This window comes from Sinocyclocheilus grahami, unplaced genomic scaffold (genome assembly GCF_001515645.1).
Source record: "Sinocyclocheilus grahami isolate Dianchi unplaced genomic scaffold, SAMN03320097.WGS_v1.1 scaffold627.1, whole genome shotgun sequence".
In the NCBI taxonomy this organism is placed as follows: Eukaryota; Metazoa; Chordata; class Actinopteri; order Cypriniformes; family Cyprinidae; genus Sinocyclocheilus; species Sinocyclocheilus grahami.
In genome coordinates, this window is record NW_015505806.1 from 525,045 (window position 1) to 545,630 (window position 20,586).

A 20,586-nucleotide genomic window follows, 5' to 3' on the forward strand; every position below is an offset into this window, starting at 1 on the left:
ATAACTCACCTTGCACCATGTGATCAACTTGAATAATTACTCAAATGATGTGCTTTTAAAATCAATTAGGTGTAACACCTGGGCCACTAAACAACCACTCATGAACCAAATTTTAGAAACCACCAAGCAAAGCTCTAGCAACTACCTAGGACACCTTAGCAAACACGTAGCAACAGCCTAGCAACCAAACTCAACACCTTAGCATTCTGGCAGCGAGTTTTAACCTGCTCTCTCTGCAGTGGGTGGCTCTGTGTGTTTTTCTCTGCTCTGTCTTTCAGTAGAGCGAGTGGCAGCAGTAGAGAGGTCTTCACTCAAGCGTTACTGCAGCATCATCACTCACTGTGTGCCGGAACGTTACTCTCATCAGCTGCGGTTGGCATTCGAGCCCAGTCAGCAACTTTCCACAAGCCTGTGTACGTGTGTGCGTGTGTGTTCTGTTAAAAGAGAAATATGTTCAGTATTAAAGAGCAGGGACCTGGGCGGTGATAACCCCTTATTTCACTGAGATGTTCTGAAGAGGCCAGATATTTTAAGCACAGGCAAAGCAACAGCGTTTTAAAGGGGTTTAATGAACCGGTTCAAACTCACTTCACTAAAGCCGGCAGCCTTTGTGGAGGAAGCTTTGTTGAAAAGCACATTTGCTCAGTCACTTGGCACTGAACTAACCCGGCCGCCTTTAGCCTGTCACTCGCTCCAGAGGCTTCTGTGTCACTGTGCTTTGGTCATTTTTTATTAGTCTTAGTTTTTTTCTTTTCTTTTTAGCTTTAAATTATTATTGTTATTTTAGTTTTAGAAATTTTAGCACTTCAACTAAAAACATTTATTTCAGTTAGTTGCTAATTATTTCAATTAATGAAAATTAATTTTAATAGTTTTAAAGTGCCAGCAAAGGGTCTGAATATTTAGGACCATGTGATATTTCAGTTTTTCTTTTTTAATACATCTGCAAAAATGTCAACAATTCTGTGTTTTTCTGTCAATATGGGGTGCTGTGTGTACATTAATGAGGAAAAAAATTAACTTAAATGATTTTAGCAAATGGCTGCAATATAACAAAGAGTGAAAAATTTAAGGGGGTCTGAATACTTTCCGTACCCACTGTATATACAGTATATTAATATTGGCAAGAGTAGCACTAGACTAAAGTGACTAAAGCAGATGTTTATGCATACACTTTTAGGAATCATCTCAATCATTTGATAGTCAACAAGATAATACACTATGTATGCATAAAATTTGTTAAGTTAGTCATAAATGATTAATTATGCTCTATAAATTCACCTCACAGAAATAGCATACAAGCACTGTGGAATAATTTTAAAATAACATGAAGACATCAGTGAATGCATAATGTACAATCTGATTGCGGCATTGTATGGTAACATTATGTAACTCTGACGAATCTGAGAGGCTAAGATGATATTCATCATTAACTTATGTGTGTTTTAAGTACAAACAAACTTATTCAAACAGAATCCACAGGAAGCATTTTTATAATGAACTGGAAAAACATCTGACAACTGAAATTTTCCCTTGAGAAAAACCCTGTTCAACCAGAAAGACATCATTTCATTCATAATTGCAAAGTGCGAGAGACTCAAACAAGTGGAATTTACTCATGGAAGTCCCATTCAAAGCTCATTAGAATGATAATCATGTTAGAGTGCATTTCTTCAGAGGAGGCGAAGCAATTTGTGAGACATCCTGATGTACTTCAAATCCCAGGTGTTTTATATGCAAACGGAAACCCACTCTGGGGTATCCCAGTGCAGGAATCAGATTCAGTAAGATGTTGCATTAAGTATGAGCCCATGAAGTATCTATGAGGCATTCAGACAGTCTGCGCAGGGTGAACATGACAGACTCATTTAACATTCATGATGGAAAATGTCATTTTAAAAAGAATTTTAGATTGGAAAACAGTTAGCATAAATACACAGCATCCTAGGAATAGACCCCCCCCCCCCCCAAAAAAGCAAATTCTATCACCATTTAATCACCCTTGTGTAGTACTAAATGTTATTTTATTTCATGGAACACAAACGCTTAACATGTTTTCCATACAATACAAGTGGATGGGGACTGGGGCTGTTGAGCTTCAAAACTGTCAAAAAATACCAAAAAGCAGTACATATAACTTGTGCAAAATATTCCAAGTCCCCTGAAGCCATATGATAGCTTTGTGTGAAAAATAAACCTAAACTTAAGCCATTATTCACTGAAAATGTTCTGACACATTCCGCTTCATTGCGCCATATGACATTTTTGTGAATAACTATTTAAATTTCTGTATTTTTTTTATGCACACAATGCTATCAGATGGTTTCAGAAGGCCTGCAATATAATAGAGGAGTTGTATGTATTACTATCATGGAACACAAATGTAGGTGTTTAGCAGAACGTTTTCCATACAATGGAAGTGGATGGGGACTGGGGCTGTTGAGTTCCAAAAATGTATTTAAAAAAAACTACCAAGTACATACAATTTGAGCATGAAACTCCAAGTCATCTGAAACCATATGATAGCTTTGTGTGAGGAATAAACCTAAACGTAAGCCATTATTTGCTGAAAGCGTTCTGACAACATTCCCTTTCATTGCGCCCGATGACAAAGATTTTCTGTGAATAGCTACTTAAATTTCTACTTTTTTATGCACACAATGCTATCAGATGGTTTCAGAAGACATGCAATATAATACAGGAGTTGTACGGATTACTTTCATGGTGTTTTTTCTTTGTCATTTTTGGATCTCAAAATCGTCGGGTCCCCACCACTTTCATTGTATGGAAAAGAGCAGTTTGAAAACTCCGCAAAAAAAATCTATTTTAGCGTTCAATGGAAGAAAATCTAGAAAAAAATTAAAAGTTCAAATGATGACTTTAGAATGACATGAAGATAAGAAAATGACGACAGTTTTAATTTTTAAGTGAACTGTCCCTTTAAATGATGTCCTCTTACATCCATTGACTCCTGATTTACTTTTACAAACACTTATGAATTGACTCCAGCTGTGTGCTTTTTAATAATATATGCAATAATTGTGAATAAGTGGACTTATACAATTGTGCATGTCATGTTCACTCTTGCAGAAATTCCCTAGAGCAGCCATGCAGACATACTGGTACATGTGCATTTTCATAAACAAACAGTCACACGTTCACACACACAGTGATGGAATCGCTTTTCAAATACATGTATACTCGCACACTGAGGGCTGACACACAACATCTATGGGCGCAATCTCATTTGAATACACACTGGCACACACACAACCACGCCACACACACTCCCCACCCCCACCCTAGCATTACTGCAGTGGATGCAGTCTTTAACTCACATTGGAGTCCAGCAGGTCGATGCTGTCCAGGCTCTTGCTGCGGTGGATTCGGCCCTTGATTCTGCGCAGGGATGGTTTGCCGTGCACCGATCCCTCAGATTCTTCCAGCAGAGCAATGTTTTCTGGGGTGTGGATGAAACCGTGGATCTTGGGATAGTAACTAAGATAATGACAGACAGTGTGTGTTAAAATGTGGCGTAAATTTAATCTCCATTAAAAAGATGAGCACAACCAATGGAGTTTTGTTAGTGAAATGGAGTGAAAGGGGTTTAAAATGCTTACACTGCAGGCCCGTATTTGTCTTTGTCGTGTTTGGGGAAGACCCTGAGATTGAAGCACAAGAGAAAGAGAGAAATACTTTGAATTTCATGACATAAAAACAATGAAAAGATATATATTTATAAGGGATAGTTCACACAAAATGGAAAATTCTGTCATTAAGCCTTTGGAACACAAAAAGCTAATTTCAGCTCATTGTCATTGACTTTCATTATAGGCACATTTTTAAAATATTTTATTTAGTAAAAACAGCCTCTGTTACTCTTTGATGGATAATTAAAATGAAAATACAGTAACAATATTAAAGTAAAAATAAGTAAATAGTTACAGGGGCTTTATTTTGCCTACTGGGATCTGAAGGAAAATGCTTTTTTAAACAAAAAGGAGGGAAATCTGGCTGCTATAGTGCATTTAATATAAAAAATGTAATTAATATATAAAATTAGCAAATTAACCACACAAAAAGCTAATTTCAGCTCATTGTCATTGACTTTCATTATAGGCACATTTTTTAAATATTTTATTTAGTAAAAACAGCCTCTGTTACTCTTTGATGGATAATTAAAATGAAAATACAGTAACAATATTAAAGTAAAAATAAGTAAATAGTTACAGGGGCTTTATTTTGCCTACTGGGATCTGAAGGAAAATGCTGAGGGAAATCTGGCTGCTATAGTGCATTTAATATAAAAAATGTAATTAATATATAAAATTAGCAAATTAACACAACTGGAGATCCAGTTTTACTCAACAAATCAGTTTAGTTTAAAGTCAACATGAAATGATGTTGGCAACTCTTTTCACTTGTGTAATGTGACATATTTCAAAGCAAAACAGGATATTCATTGAGAAAAATTATATTATGGCACATATCCACAGTCATCCATCCATAATAGACACAAATCACCCACATTAAATAACACAAATAGTAAAGGCCAAGCTCAGATAATATTCCATAATCATGTTCCAGTAACCAACAATACACCACAGCATGTAAAACTAATCCAACTAACCTTACATTATTTTTAAAATAATGTAAACTGAATGCAGATAATACGGGTATCTAGTTCATAAAAAGGGCAGAAATGGCTTTAATATAAAAAAAAGTGTTAGGTGTTTCTATATACAGTAAAATAAAATAAAAATTAAAATAAAAAAAGTTTTTTCCACATTGTGCACATTCAAATGCCTCTTTGCGATATAAAGGAGAAACTTGACCTGGCAGAGGTTAGGGAGAGGTTATATAATACCCCTGGAGCACATGGTTTACAGTAGCTGTGGCAGGATGTAAGACAGTCCTTGTACAGTAGAAGAGGCAATTTGAATGTCTTGTACCATAACTGCTTACCACATGTTTGTGAAGAGGATTTGCTGGAAACCCCTGCAAAACGAAATTCAATACGGCAAATCTTCTGTTTCAACGTGCTGACTGGGGCACCAATGAATAGGAGACCTCATTTCCATATTAAGTGGTAGATTAAGGAAGCCTCCTGGGCTGTTGCTAGCTTCTGGTTTTGAAGAATAGGCTACCATAAACTGAAAAAGGAATTGAAGAAGCGTCTAAAACGCCTCCACTGGATTGTAATTTAGAGCGTTAAACGAGATCGGCAGAGAATGGAAGACTAAAGAGAGGACAAAGACATTAGTGTGACAATGAGGTTGATGTTGGCCTGAGGAAACCAAGTGAGGTCTCACCTTCAGTTAATCTCTAATACATTTAAATCATCTGGAAATGAGTCCAAGGACAACATTTCAGCTGTGTGTGCACATATATGGAGAGTTTAAAAAATTTACACAAATGTATACCAAAAGACCAGTAATATACTATAAGTACGCAAAGCTATCTGTTAGCATTCCAATTCATCTAATATATGTGATTTAGATGTGATTTGGATTTGGATGTGATTTGGAAATATGTACACCTTGGCTTTTTGAGTCACAAGCAAATGACATTTTGACAGTGTTAATTGGCTTATAGCACCAGAAAAACTTTCACAGACCAACACTAGCGACTATCCTGAGTTGTGACGTATGAAGTATGTGACGTATATTGGTTTTTACGTATGCATACAGTGCAAATAATGTACATTTTGTCACAGCATAGTATGCGTATTTCTTTTTCTCAGACAGAAAAACTACTAAACACCAAACTACCAAAGATGCAACAACAAACGCCCAATTTGACAAGCACTTGTGAGAAACAAGAAACACACAACTGTAGTTTAAATTGTACAAAGACAATTTTATCGCTTGTAACTTCTAAAGAGAAATTCCAGTGCACATGTGTCAAGCGCCAGTGTTCGTGCATGCTATCAAATAGAGCATACTTTACAATGCTGTTGTACACTAAGCGTTCATGTAAAAAATGATGTATACATTTGCCTTTACTGGCTCATGCTAACCAGCTAAACCTTGACTCCAATACTCAAGGGGGCAACAGAGTTACCTTCAAATTGTCACATTAAAATGTTATTGTTCAGGTAGCTAGCTATAGCTAACTTATGCAGCAAGCTTTTTTCACACTCTTTCTCCACAATGAAAGAGAAAACTGGGTGTAGAAGAAAACAATTCATGCTAACGTCCAACTTGCAGCAATGCTAAGAATGCAACACATTCAAGTTTCAGGCCAAAGTGTATTTTTTGAAATGACAATCACAAGTGAGAATAGTTCGCGTTCAGCATTGAAGATGCTGACATTGGCTGCGTCCGAAAGCTAAAAAAAAATGCTGCCTCCGAAGGCAGCATTACGGAGGTAGAAAAGGCAACAAGGCATATCTGAATCGAAAGATCATGTCAAATCCTCTATACTGAGATCTAATCAGTTTTTGAGGGCACCCTTTGCTGTCTGTGATATCCAAGTATCCTGTGCGTTTGAGTCAGCTAAGCTAAATTAATGATAAAATAGCATATGAAAGCTGCAGGTGGTGTAAATGAATGACTTGATTTTTGTGCACTTAATTTTTGAACAACTTAACCTTTTGATTTCCTTTCTTGTGAGAAATTAGTGTTTTAGTAATTATACATTTCCTTAGTTAATGCCAAAGCTCTCTCTATTTTGTTGTAGATCATTAAACTGTTATTCTGCCTCAGAAGTCTGTCCGAAATCAGTTTCGGGAGGTACCTTCATGTGCAAATGCTGCCTGTGAAATAACTGCCTGTTAGGGCAGCGAGGAACAAGTCAGCTGCCTAAGCTTTCAGACACAGCCATATACTACTGAGTGTCCAGCTAATTTTGCTGTCCAAACAAGATCCTTTGCACTGTTAAAGCCACAAAGAAAAGCCTACAAAAAGTCTACAATCAACTTGGGTAGTCTGTAAGTTCCTGACTTCTTCCTATGTGCCTCATAAAGCTATCAGGCACAATTAGATATAGAAAGCAAAGGATACTGCTTGATCAGCAAGTCAATATCCACAGTTTAGACACAATGCTGACCACTACGCTACCATCCATGACTGCCATCAACATTATCTTTGCTGCCATTATCACAAACGTTAATATGATTTTCTCTTCGGCCAGCACAGAATGGCCTAAGGGCACCACAGCGCGAGCCAGGAACAAATGCAGTCGTGTGTGTTCAGCCCAGGGTGAACACAAAAATTCTACTAAAGAGGGATTTCTATTTTGCTTTACGGCCGTCAACTGCTAATGAAGTAAATAATCACTCTGGATGGGGATGAAAGTGGAAGGCAAAGACGTTTATTTAGCTTGATGGAGGGGAGGTACTTACAGAGAGTCTCAATCAGTGCTCTACTTGTCTTTTGGAAAGGAGGGGCAAAAACTGTGCGGGGAAACCCAGAGATTCGCATGAAACGTGACCTAGACGCTTCTTCTGAACTCTGTGGCTTCCATCAGTCAAACGCATGCTCGGCTCACGTTTAAAAGAGTGTGTAAATGCTAAAAAACACGTGTCAAGAGGCCTCGGGGTGGGCAACTGCCGCCTATTTTATTACGCCAGGTTAAAGCTAAGCTCTGGAATAGTTTGTACGACTGTTGGGGAAGAAGGCCATCTGCTGTGCTTCCAGGACTGGGAACAGACCCCGTTCTCAGAACTTCTCTTTTTCCACTCATCACAGCCGATACTGAGGGTTTAGAAAAGTCCTTTTTGTTAAATCACTGGTAATAAAACATTAAAGGTGGCCAAAAATGAAGAGCCCTGATGGACTGTTTGTCTTAATGATTGTAGAGGCATCTGACATTTCCTTTGATCAAAGACAAATGAGATGTAGTTTATTAGTCACGTCCCACAGAGTCAGCTGATCCAGTTACTTGATATGCTTCATATTTGAGTCAATCGTTTGATATTACAGCAAAAACAGAAGCATGTTGCCTGCCCATTATCATCCACAAGGGCCCTTTTAAGCAATCTTCACTTGCCTCATGACAACTCATCACTACTATGTTTCTCCTTTTACCTCTTTTCCTGGATTGATCCTGAAGTCTTCTGGGTGAAAGTGGACAGATATTTAAACACAGGCCAGGTGGCTCACCTAGGAACAAATTGAGTGTAGCAACTCTCAAAGACGAGAAATTCTTAAGCATCCTCTGGTCAGATTTCAGAGAAGAGTCTCTAGTATTGTGATTGTGAATACGCCTTCATACTATAAAGGTATGCAAAATATGATATTCAGTATCTTTCTAGCAATTAATGACTGTCAAAACATATCTGGGTAACATTTCACACCCCAAAAATCAAAGGAACAATGAACACAAAGCCTTTTTTTTTGGTACCATTTCGATGTATTGCATTACATTATTTTTAAGTAAATTAAGCACATTTCCCTCCATAGTTTGCATTATCTTAAGGGGAAAAAGTCTAATTTGTATTACTATAATGTGATATCCACTGTCAAACCGTCAAGAACATGTCTGGGTTACATTTAACATCAAAATCAAAAGAAAAAAACAAGGATTTGAAGACATTCACAGTTATCTCACATGAAAATGGAAATAAGGCCTATTTTCTATTTTTTGCTGTAATTGCACGTATTTGCAAGCAAAATTCTAATCATTCTAATTACCTTAACTAAAAGCCCTTTAAAATATACATGTGTTATTTAAATTAATTACATGACAAATTCTATATAATAAAAAAAGTCACTGACATACAATGATTAAAGGAATAGTTCACCCAAAATGAAAATTCAATTACCATCAGGCCATACAAAATGTGGATGATTTTGTTTCTTCATTGAAACAGATTTTGAGAAATGTAGCATTACATGACTTGCTCACCAGTGGATCCTCTGCAGTGAATGGGTGCCGTCAGAATGAGAGTCCAAACAGCTGATAAAAACATCACAATAATCCACACCACTCCAGTCCTTCAGTTACCATCTTGTGAAGTGAAAAGCTGCATGTTTGCAAGTAACAAATCCATCAATAAAGCGTTTTAACTTTAAACCATTGCTTCTGGCCAAAGTATGAGTCCATAATCCATAATTCCTCCAGTGAAAAGTCTATCCGCTGTGGTCGACTCTCATCAAAATCTACCAACATATTTGTTTAGAGCTGTTTTGGCTTGTAATCAGTGCTTGATCTGTGCATATTTCTCTCCTGATTCAGACGAGGCAACTTTCACTGAAGAAAACAATATTATGGATAGAGGACTTGTGTCTTCGACAGAAGCAACGGTTTGAAGTTAAAAACGTCTTGATGGATTTGTTTCTTGCAAACACACAGCTTTGCACTTCACGAGACATTAATCGATAGACTGGAGGGGCGTGGATTACTTGTGGATTATTGTAATGTTTTGGACTCTCATTCTGACGGCACCCATTCACTGCAGATGATCCATTGGCGAGCAAGTGATGCAATGCTAAATTTCTCCAAATCTGTTCTGATGAAGACACTGAAAACAAACTCATCTACATTTTGGATGGCTTGAGGTTGAGTACATTTTCAGAAAATGTAAAAATTTTAAATATTTTTACCTGATTGAGAGACACACATATTACGAATCTTGTTGGCTCTTTAACAATCTGCTTTAGTTTATCTTTTGTAGGTTGCTTTGGATAAAATAATCTGCCTAAATGTTATTGTAGAATGATTTTTAAAGCACATAACACAAATGAGACTAGTCAAGAAAACATATTTACGCCATTTTCGCTTTTTTCTTTTGAAATTGGGGTGAAATGTGACCTGGACGTGTTTTTGACATGTTCCTGTTTAATTTACTGTGACTTTTGTTTACATGTGCCGCAAATCCCACTACAGCTGTGAGGTGAGAACGTTCCTGTAAACAGCAGCAATGTCATGTTTCAAAGCCCATGAATAATTAATTGTTACTCAAACGAGCTGAGCACCACCATCAAAACATTGCATCGCAAGGATGTCTCTCAGGGTTTAAGGTGCCTCATCATCATTTTGGATTTATGTGGATTTGGCAAGTTTTCTAGTTATTTGGAGCTTGTCGTGTTAAGTACTCATCTCGATAGTAAATTACACTCGCGTTCTTGGTTGATTTTTCGCTCTGATGTTGTAGCACACATGACCCCTCATAGTACAGAACACCGTGGCTTCGGTTCTCCTTTAAGGGTCAACTATTGCGCTACTGCTGACATGAAGTAAAACAAGCTGACCTCCATTTAAGGGGAAAATCTTACAAAATGAACCTAACTGGCTGCTACGAGAGCATGAGGTACTTTTAATGACAATGAAAACGAGATGAAAAATCTGGGTAAACACAACTTGCTCCTAATTAGTTACAAATGAATTACCCAGCATGCAACACTCAAATTAGCAGCCTTTACAGACCCCAAGGGGCATAAAATGCCTACGGCTGTTGATTCATTACAGGCCAACCATCTGCAAACAGAACTTTTCTTATAAAAGCACTTTAAGGACAACATTTGACAGTTTTTCATAGTTTTTTTCAGCGCAATTACAACAACAAAGGCCTGGCGTTTGTTACGCTAATTGCACGTTTTCCTTCATTAGACTATTTTTGATCTTGCACTGTTTCCTTTGATTCTAAAGCATGTAATTTCAACAGCCTCAAGAGAATCTTTTTGCCCAATGAACCTCATAGTAGCAGCCGAGTATGAGGTGGTTTGTCCCATGCGAGGCCTACAGCCCTGCTGAGGCCAGAAAGCTCGCTGAAAAACTGTCAGTCCCAACGACGAATCAACATTTCTCAATCTAAAGTAGGCCTGGATGTTTTATTTGAGTCTCACAATATGCCCTGAAGGCCACAATTGCCTGTTTATTTCAAGCCTGCAAAGTAATAAAAAGGAGTATGAGGATGACAGCGTGGAATATGGTAATTATGAGAATGAAATGTGATCATATCCAGCTCCAACACAGAGAAAAAATATATAAAAACTTTGTGATCCAAAGACATCCACTGAAAGAGGTTCGAGGTTAATGAAAAAATGTTAACGAAAATCTCAAATCAATAAGGTCCGAGTCTGATAGAAAATCTATGGAGAGTAAAAAAAAAAGCGTTGGTTGTTTTGTGAGCGTTGAGCTTGTGAAAACCGAAAACCTTCTGACCCTTTGTGAGCGTAAAGGTGACATTCTTGCTTATCTCATGTGAAAAAGGAGATAGCGGCCAATACAAGATAATTAACGCCTGTGTCTTTTATTCAACTGAAAGCATAATCGGTAAGTGATTATGGAACCACAGAAGAAGTAGAGCTGGAGGAGTGACTATTAAGTATGGAAATGAATGAGAAACTTATACAAAACACACACACACAGTGACAATGACAGGAACACACACAAATCAATGCAAAGAAACACCCGTCCATGCCTTTAGCTTTTTATTTCATTTGAAAGTGCACATAGTAGACATACACATATGAATGATGTGACATGCTTGGGTTTGTAGTAGAGTGAATCATGAATGAAATGACAAAGTAAAGGGCTTTATGAACACTCAAACTTTGCTCGCACTGCCGCCGATGAGACTGAAATAAGAGACACTTACATGGTTATAAAGTAAAACGGACACTATAGAGTCAAGACTTTCTTCCCAGCAAGCTGCAGTGCCGAATAGCCCCTCACACATCCATATATATAAATACTCACCACATATGTTTTCTGGGAGGCAGGCTACGCTCTCTGTTGATGGCAGTCACCCCTAGAGCCAGCTGCATTACAGTAATGTAGTCCTGGTAATTCACCATGGTACTGTTCACCGCTTTTTTTGAAACACAAAAATCCGCACCAGAAGCGCAGGTACTACTAATAATAACAACAATTTATTCTCTCCTCCTGCTCCCTGGCATCGGCTTCAACTGCGTCTTCCTTGTTGAACATCACAGCGCCATTTCCAGCAGCAGCAGCAGCAGCGGTAGCAGCACTGATAGAGAAATCACTCCACGCGAGGGAGCACGCCACTGCCACCCATCACAGTCTGCTCGTATTACCTCGAAGAACGGAAAGCGCGCCAACCCATTCGTTATTAGTCAGGAGATGGGCATTCTTTTGCCGCCACTCGCGCGTGCTGCCGCTTTGCTTAGAAAAGCTGCCGCGCTCTCTCTCTTCTGTCTGTCGATCTGTCTGTCTCTCTCGCACGCGCTGCAGCGTCCACGCGTCCGTGCGTGAGGTAGCTAGGGGAGTCTGTGTAGGTGTGTGTGTGTGGAGTTGGAGGGGGTGGCTTAAAGAGACAGTTCACCAATTTAAAAAAAAATCTGTCATCATTTACTGTCAGAATAAAACAGCAGATAAAGGTAATTGTGACTTTTTATCTCACAATTTGAAATTCTGAGAAAAAAAATTGCGAGATGTAAACACGCAATTGCGAGAATTCTGCTATTTTTTTTCTTATAATTCGGAGGTAGCTAGGGGAGTCTGTGTAGGTGTGTGTGTGTGGAGTTGGAGGGGGTGGCTTAAAGAGACAGTTCACCAATTTAAAAAAAAATCTGTCATCATTTACTGTCAGAATAAAACAGCAGATAAAGGTAATTGTGACTTTTTATCTCACAATTTGAAATTCTGAGAAAAAAAAATTGCGAGATGTAAACACGCAATTGCGAGAATTCTGCTATTTTTTTTCTTATAATTCTGAGTTTATATCTTACAATTTCCAAGACGTAATATCTGTAATTCCGAAGTACAGCGAATATCCACACTGGTGCGTTGACTGGCAGCCCACACATACACCTCAAAAAATTGGATTCATCCGTGCTGAGGAGCCTTGTCGATGCACAACCCATGTAAAGCAGATAATTCCGCAAATAACTGCAATTGCAGGTTTCAAACAGAGATGGCGACAAACAGGCAAAGCTTACGGACTGCAGCTTTAATATTTTACTCATTAATGAAACTTTTTAATTAATCATTTAATTGACTTCTCAAAACTCATCTGGGGTGTACAATAATGTACCGTATTGGCCCGAATATAAGACGACCCTGATTATAAGACGACCCCCCTTTTTCCAGATGTACCTTTTGGAAAAAGGCTTTTTAAAAAACAAATCTAGTTTTTTCTCAGTAAAACACATTTTGTCTTCAATTATTTTCATATTGCATATTTTTCCTATTTTAATTTTTGTTTTGAAAGTATGGTAAAAACTGGTCAAATGTACCAACAATCACATTAAAAAAATAGACACTTTTTGATATACCTTTTTAAAAAAAAAAACCGGTAGCCCATCTGAATTAGGACATTTAGGCTATCCATCTAATAGTAGCCTACCAAAATCTTATTAACAGTAGAAGTTAAATCTTACTGTAGTCTTCAAATCTGGGTACTGTCTTACGTTTTAAAATCACAAAGGGAGTTTGGTCCCATCAGGCTAACGTGACAGTCACGACTCATGCAGCTGTAAGGTTTTCTTTTTCTTTAGTTTTTACTCGCGATCTTTACGACACGCATTACATTACGTATTTCATGGCACACTCGTATTATGCGTATTTAGCGCCACCTATTGTTGTGGGTGTATTATTGACATGCCAAAGTCTAGACCCTGAATATAAGACGACCGCGTTTCTTCAGACGTATTTCCAAGAAAAAAACATCGTCTTATATTCGGGTCAATACGGTAATTCACTGCTTAGTACGATGCATTTCTGGAGAAATTAAGTAGCTAGTTTCCCGAAACTGTAGTAACTTTGTCACACATCTGTTGTTCGACTGCGTTTCTTCAGACGTATTTCCAAGAAAAAAACATCGTCTTATATTCGGGTCAATACGGTAATTCGCTGCTTAGTACGATGCATTTCTGGAGAAATTAAGTAGCTAGTTTCCCGAAACTGTAGTAACTTTGTCACACATCTGTTGTTTGAAGCATGTTGGTTCAACAATATAATTGTTGTTAATGATGTCACACAGGGGATGGAGTAATGCGATCAAATTAATGTCAGATTATTGCTGTAAATAACAAGCGTGGCATCTGAGAACTACTTTGCTATTTTTGTTCCCTGTTGTTTTGGTTTATGTTCAGATGTTTGATTCAGTTGTGTGTTCCCTCACATCCCAGAGCTACATTTACACTAGTGCGTTTTCGTTTTAAAACGGCGTTTTGAAATGAAAACGATCCTCGTCTACTCTGGCGTTTTCACTGCGTTTCAGAAACAATCTCTGCCCACACTACACAACTGAAAGCGCATGTCACATGACCATTCATGCAGGTACAACAATGAACATGATGTTATTGTTTACACGGTCGACAAGGATATGCAGAGCGAATGTGGGCAGCCACGCCATCATTTTCTGTTTCTCCGTTCTGGTCAGTTTACACTGAAACATAACCCTAGAGTTTTCAAACTAAAACAGGGTCTGCAGCGTTTTCGAAAGTCTCCGTTTTCGAGGGTTGAAAACGCCGGAGTAGTGTAAACGACAGGCGTAACCGTAGCCAAAGTTATGCATTTTAAAATGAAAACGCACTAGTGTAAACGTAGCCTAACAAGAAGCTATACTTCTACCAGGTAACACAAATATGTTCTAAGAACGTTTTTCTAACGTTTCAGTTACGTTATGAAAGTTACTTTTAGAATGAACTTTCAAAACATCCGATGAGTATCAATGATTAATTGTTGGCTTTAGAAGACTTATATTCACAAAGTATACGGACTTCTGTTTTGCGTCCTTTTGAGGCTTGACATCTTCAGTCATCATTAATTGTCATTACATACAACCAGGACAACATGGACATTTGTATTCTTGTGTCCCACAAAGGCATAAAGTCAAGTTCTAAGAACGTTTTTCTAACGTTTCAGTTACGTTATGAAAAGTTACTTTTAGAATGAACTTTCAAAACATCCGATGAGTATCAATGATTAATTGTTGGCTTTAGAAGACTTATATTCACAAAGTATACGGACTTCTGTTTTGCGTCCTTTTGAGGCTTGACATCTTCAGTCATCATTAATTGTCATTACATACAACCAGGACAACATGGACATTTGTATTCTTGTGTCCCACAAAGACATAAAGTCAATATGGGTTTGAAATGGTATGAGGGCGAGTAAAAGCTTTTTTTCCAAATATGGGTGTACAATACCTTTAAATGTTAAATAAGCTAGTTCTACATGGCCATATTTTAAAAATCTTTTACTTGAAAATGAAAGTAAATAGAAGTTTACACGTAAACATTTTAAGCATTAAGCATCCATTATTGTATCCACCACTTTTCAAATTGCTCTTACATAAATATTATTTAGATTCATTGCATTTTTATTGGAAAAAGTGTTTTGATATGTATCATAAATATATATAGCACATGAGCACAATGACCTTCACAAAACTGGGCCAAGGTGCTTAAAAGAACCATCCCACCACCACTGAAATGAAATGGTCAAACACTGTAGGGTTTAATAAAGCAGCAAGCCACAAGAGACCATGCCTTACAGTGTTGTTGGCACAAAGTGAAGCAGAATGGCCATAACCTCCTTTAACTGTGGTAAATTCACTGTAATGACTGGCCTCGAGTGGCTTTTATATTAGATCACAACAGCAATGGGAAACACATCAATGTTCAAAAGCAGTCCGATTTTTAAAAATAATAATAATAGTTCATTATTGTAAAAAAAAAAAAAAAAAAGTAATTATAATACTGTAAATAATAAATGCATATAACATATAATACAAATGAAAAATAATTCTATTATTATTATTAACAAAGTTCAAAAGAAATGTGATTTCTTAATAATGATAATCTCAATAAATAATTATTCCACCAAATTATATAGTAGGTGATTATGTAATAGAAACATTAAGACCACATTAATATACAATTCAATTCATTTTAAGGCAGTTTTACAAACACGGCTCATCCAAATTTATTTAGAGAAATATAAAAACATGCTATTAAAAACATTCAGACTTTCTGATCCTTTTAACACTAAATTACATCATGATTTATGTTACAAAAATATTTACAATATGACAAAATAGGACAAATAAATATATTTTTAATTAATTTTATTATTATAATTTATTGTTGTTGGCGGTGTAATTTGTACGATTTTTTAAATTTTAATTATTGTAACATGATGCAACGCTGCAGCTTCTCATTCATTAAAAAAAACCCCCATCTAAATGCAGCCAATGAACACTTTTTTTCAGATGAAGATTTCCCTCATTCATAGTGATTAGGCAAATGCAAAAGAAATCTAGAAATGTAATATCTGGACAGCAGTCGTGACACTGCAGTACACACCCATGCAACATCCACTCAGTAGCTCACAATTAACCAGAGAGAATGTAGCCTGCTTCATTTGATTTCAGTGGGGGCCGTTCAATTTGGCCATATTCAGTTTGGGGAATAATTTGCTTTTCAGACAGCCTCAGATTGGGCTGGTGGTGCAGAGCTAATATGCAGTGATTCCCATTTTCAGTTAACCAGATTCTATTCTTGGACACAGTGGCAATCATGCTTAGATTGTCAGTATCAAGACAGCTTTACACACATAAGTTAGATCGGCCAGTTCCTAAGCCAATCTTATTTTTGATGTAATGTGCAACAGTGACTGTGCTGGGTATGTGCAGAATAATGGGCTAGATGAAACACAAAGAGTAGGTACTGAGTCTTTTGGAGGTAGACTGTAATTACGGCGGTGACGTCTCTAGCGGTGTCAACCCACTGACTCGTGCACCAGTGCTTCATCTATTCTACAGTTATCAAAGGATAATTTAAAAAAAATGTTTTGTCTGTGACATTCAGAAAATGGGTTTGCATTCAAAAAATGACGTCTGAATGAAGACAAAGAAGAAATAGAGAATGGCAAATGCAGTTTTTATACAACTCTGTAGTCTTTAGTGACTGAAATTCATAGCAGAGCTGTTGACAGCTTGTTGGCATATGGGAATTTCATTCATCACAAATTATTTGAACTGGAATTCACATGAAACCTTTAAATCTTTGTTTTAAAACATTTTTGACACAGTATATGAAATTATATATGGTGTATGCATACAGTATAAGCAGTTAGTAAATGTATTGGATCACATTGTAAACAGGCATTTGTGCAATTGATCTATTGTTATTCTGCAGAACAGAATGACATGCTTTGTTAAATTCTGCATTGGTGCGACTGATGAAACTGGATAAAAGGAGATGCAAACTGTTTCTGCAGTCTGGCAGTCTAATGCATCTTGAACGTGGCACACTTTTTACTGCAGAAACCATAATTTCACACTCACATACTGTACATCTTGCGTTAATCCCACGAGTCACACACACACACACACACCAAACAGGGCAAACTTGCCCTTCTTTATTTAACCCTTTCTGATGTGCAACTGCAAACTGTAGGTTTGCGCTGCCAAAAATCTTTTGATGGGCTATATAGGGAATTGTTTTCAATGAATAAAAAGTCTGAATAAAAAAAAAAAATCAATTGTCTTCGTGAAAGAAAAATAACGAATCACTATAAAATGCACCGATTTAAAAATAAAATTTATATATATATTTATTTAGATTGATTATTTTACTAATATATTTAAATATTTCAAAAACACCTCTCAAAAAGGTGAACATTTTGAATGATGACACAAATGAATCACTTGGTCCCTTGACTTGAGTTGACTCATTTGAATCAATTCATTTAAACTTTCAGACTTTTCAAACTGATTCACCAGAAAGAATCAAACTTACTATTTATACTACACCAGAGATGCTTTTAAAACATCTCAACACTCATATTTATGATTCATGGGACAAGTGAACTACATTAGCATCTATACCAAATCATAATAATGTTCTGTTTATTATATGCCCGTACTGCAGTTTTGTTGTTTACCACTTTAAATTTTCAAAATCTTTAAAGTTGCATGGATTCTGATTGGCTTTCAATGTTTTTATCATTCATCAGCTGAAAAAAAATAAATTCTTAAAGTGATTCCAATGATATTGTTCCTGTTGTTGTCGTTATGCATCTTATTTTTAACGTAACGTTGAGGGCGGCCATTTTTAACTTAAAGTGTAATTCGCTTCCAGTTATTTTAGCTGTAAAAAAACAGTCCATTATGCTGCTTGATATTGCAAACTGGTATTTGTTATCATATTATTTGACTTCATTATCATAATCATAAACACAATGGTTTGTAGCAAACTAATAGTTTTACCGTTTACTGCGCTTTGTAATTCTTGTAGTTATTTACCTATAGTGGCTAATGAATCGAAAAACTCGTACATTCACAGAAAATAGCATAGTTTTGTGTTGAAATAAGATGGATAGCTATGGTGTAGACGTTTCTGCTCTCACAGAATTATAACAATCATTAAAACTGTATAAACAGCCCTTAACAAACATCTAGCAATATTTACAATGCCGCTTAATTGCAAATGGCCAGCAAAATGCATCATGAATATTCAATATATCAGGCAGGCCTTCTCCCAACACTCATTTGTAAATAAATTCTTAAAGTGATTCCAATGATATTGTTCCTGTTGTTGTCGTTATGCATCTTATTTTTAACGTAACGTTGAGGGCGGCCATTTTTAACTTAAAGTGTAATTCGCTTCCAGTTATTTTAGCTGTAAAAAAACAGTCCATTATGCTGCTTGATATTGCAAACTGGTATTTGTTATCATATTATTTGACTTCATTATCATAATCATAAACACAATGGTTTGTAGCAAACTAATAGTTTTACCGTTTACTGCGCTTTGTAATTCTTGTAGTTATTTACCTATAGTGGCTAATGAATCTAAAAACTCGTACATTCACAGAAAATAGCATAGTTTTGTGTTGAAATAAGATGGATAGCTATGGTGTAGACGTTTCTGCTCTCACAGAATTAGAACAATCATTAAAACTGTATAAACAGCCCTTAACAAACATCTAGCAATATTTACAATGCCGCTTAATTGCAAATGGCCAGCAAAATGCATCATGAATATTCAATATATCAAGCAGGCCTTCTCCCAACACTCATTTGTATGGGACAGTGTCTCACTCTCATTCCCTCTATATAGGACACAAATTCAAAAATTCACAGATCTATTTCAGGACGCCCACCAATCTAAGTTGGTCAAGGACCTTTCTTCCCCAAGCCCAGCGTGGTGGTAGCTACAGCAGTGTGATGTGGAGTGTGTGTCCATGAAATAGGACAAGTTAGGAGTGCCCTCCTTCTTTGGTCTTCCACAAACAAGAAAATGTGGGTCCAGGAATGGGTTATAAGATTCAAAGCTCGTTCACCAAGGAGGGAGAGTTGGACCCGAGCCGCAAGAATCCTCTTCAGCTGGGGCGGTGTGATTTATGACTATACGCAAGCGAACAAAGAGGAGAAATGAGGTAAAAAAAGAAGGCGGTCCTTCACACATGAGCTCACTGCACCAGGAGAGAAGACACACTTAGAGACACAAGAGAGGGAGGTTCCAACATATGCTCAGGGGAGAGTGTGATTCACCCGTCCCAACACACATACACACACCAATTCAACTCAAACAGTGCTAACACAGCAACATATTTAAATAACGACACTTCATTCGCTTATGCATGCGTAAACTAACACATGCACTCTTTTTTCTCTTTAAACACACACTTGGTGTCACACTTCAGTGCTGTCGCAGTGCTTTTTCCCAGTGTGCCGTGAGGTGAGTCATCCGCTTTAATCTTCCTCACTCTCCTCCTCTTTTCTTTGCTAACCTGACAGACTAGGATTTCAGCCTCGGTTATTTTTAACCAATAATGAGCTGAATTCTCCATGGCTGGGATGTAGGAGCAGTTCTGCGAGAGAAAAATGGAGATGCTAAAAGCTCACAATTCATGGTATTTTACGTCGCCAATTAAGATATTCGACGGTTAGCCTGCTAAACAAGCAAAACCTGACACATTCAACAAACATTTATTTAGCCTATCTTGCATTTCGTGCAATGGAAAAGGGCCTGGAGCAAAATGTAGCATTACATTTGTAACCAAAAGCTTAACGTTTTGAGCACAGCATCAGCAAAATACGTGTGAGGGTTTGCAAAATGGTTACATGTTTGATTATGTTGTAAAACACGTTTGCTTGTTATTCGGCGAAGCAAGCAAAATGTGTTTTCTGACCAAAAATATCACCTTTAAGAGCTCAGAAAGAGACTTGAAGTGAAACATAACACAAAATGTTATAAATAACTATATAAAACAATAAAAAATATGTTTTGTTAATTGAAATGAAGCTGAAATTAAGTAAAATATAAATATTAAATGAAAAACATAAACTTAAAGGGATAGTTCAGTTCAACCAAACAGTTGCTGCAGCCATTGACTTCCATAGTGATTTTTTGCATACTATGGAAGTCAATGGCTACCAGCAACTGTTTGGTTACCCACATTCTTCAAAATATCTTCTTTTGTGTTCATCAGAAGAAAGAAATTCATACAGGTTTGGAACGACATGAGGGTGAGTAAATGATGACAGATTTTTTTTTTTGGGTGAACTATCCCTTTAAAAAAATTAAACAAAAATGAGAAATGTTGCCATGGCAAGTAACTGAAACAAAATAAGTTTAAGTTGAATTACTAAAATTATGAAAACTAAAAAATAAGAATAAACTACAGCTATATATATATATATATATATATATATACAGT

At 36.9% G+C, this 20,586-nt stretch overlaps 1 protein-coding gene across 1 annotated transcript in view; it reads right to left on the reverse strand.

The window, feature by feature from the left end:
- The window catches only part of LOC107557981 (tight junction protein ZO-1-like), a 144,069-nt gene that overhangs the window by 110,132 nt on the left and 13,351 nt on the right, over positions 1–20,586 (reverse strand). The window contains exons 3-4 of the mRNA XM_016241579.1: positions 3,621–3,662; positions 3,339–3,498 (exon numbers count right to left, since the gene is read on the reverse strand). Of these exons, the coding sequence (XP_016097065.1) occupies positions 3,339–3,498; positions 3,621–3,662 (202 nt within the window). The remainder of the gene's footprint in view (positions 1–3,338; positions 3,499–3,620; positions 3,663–20,586) is intronic.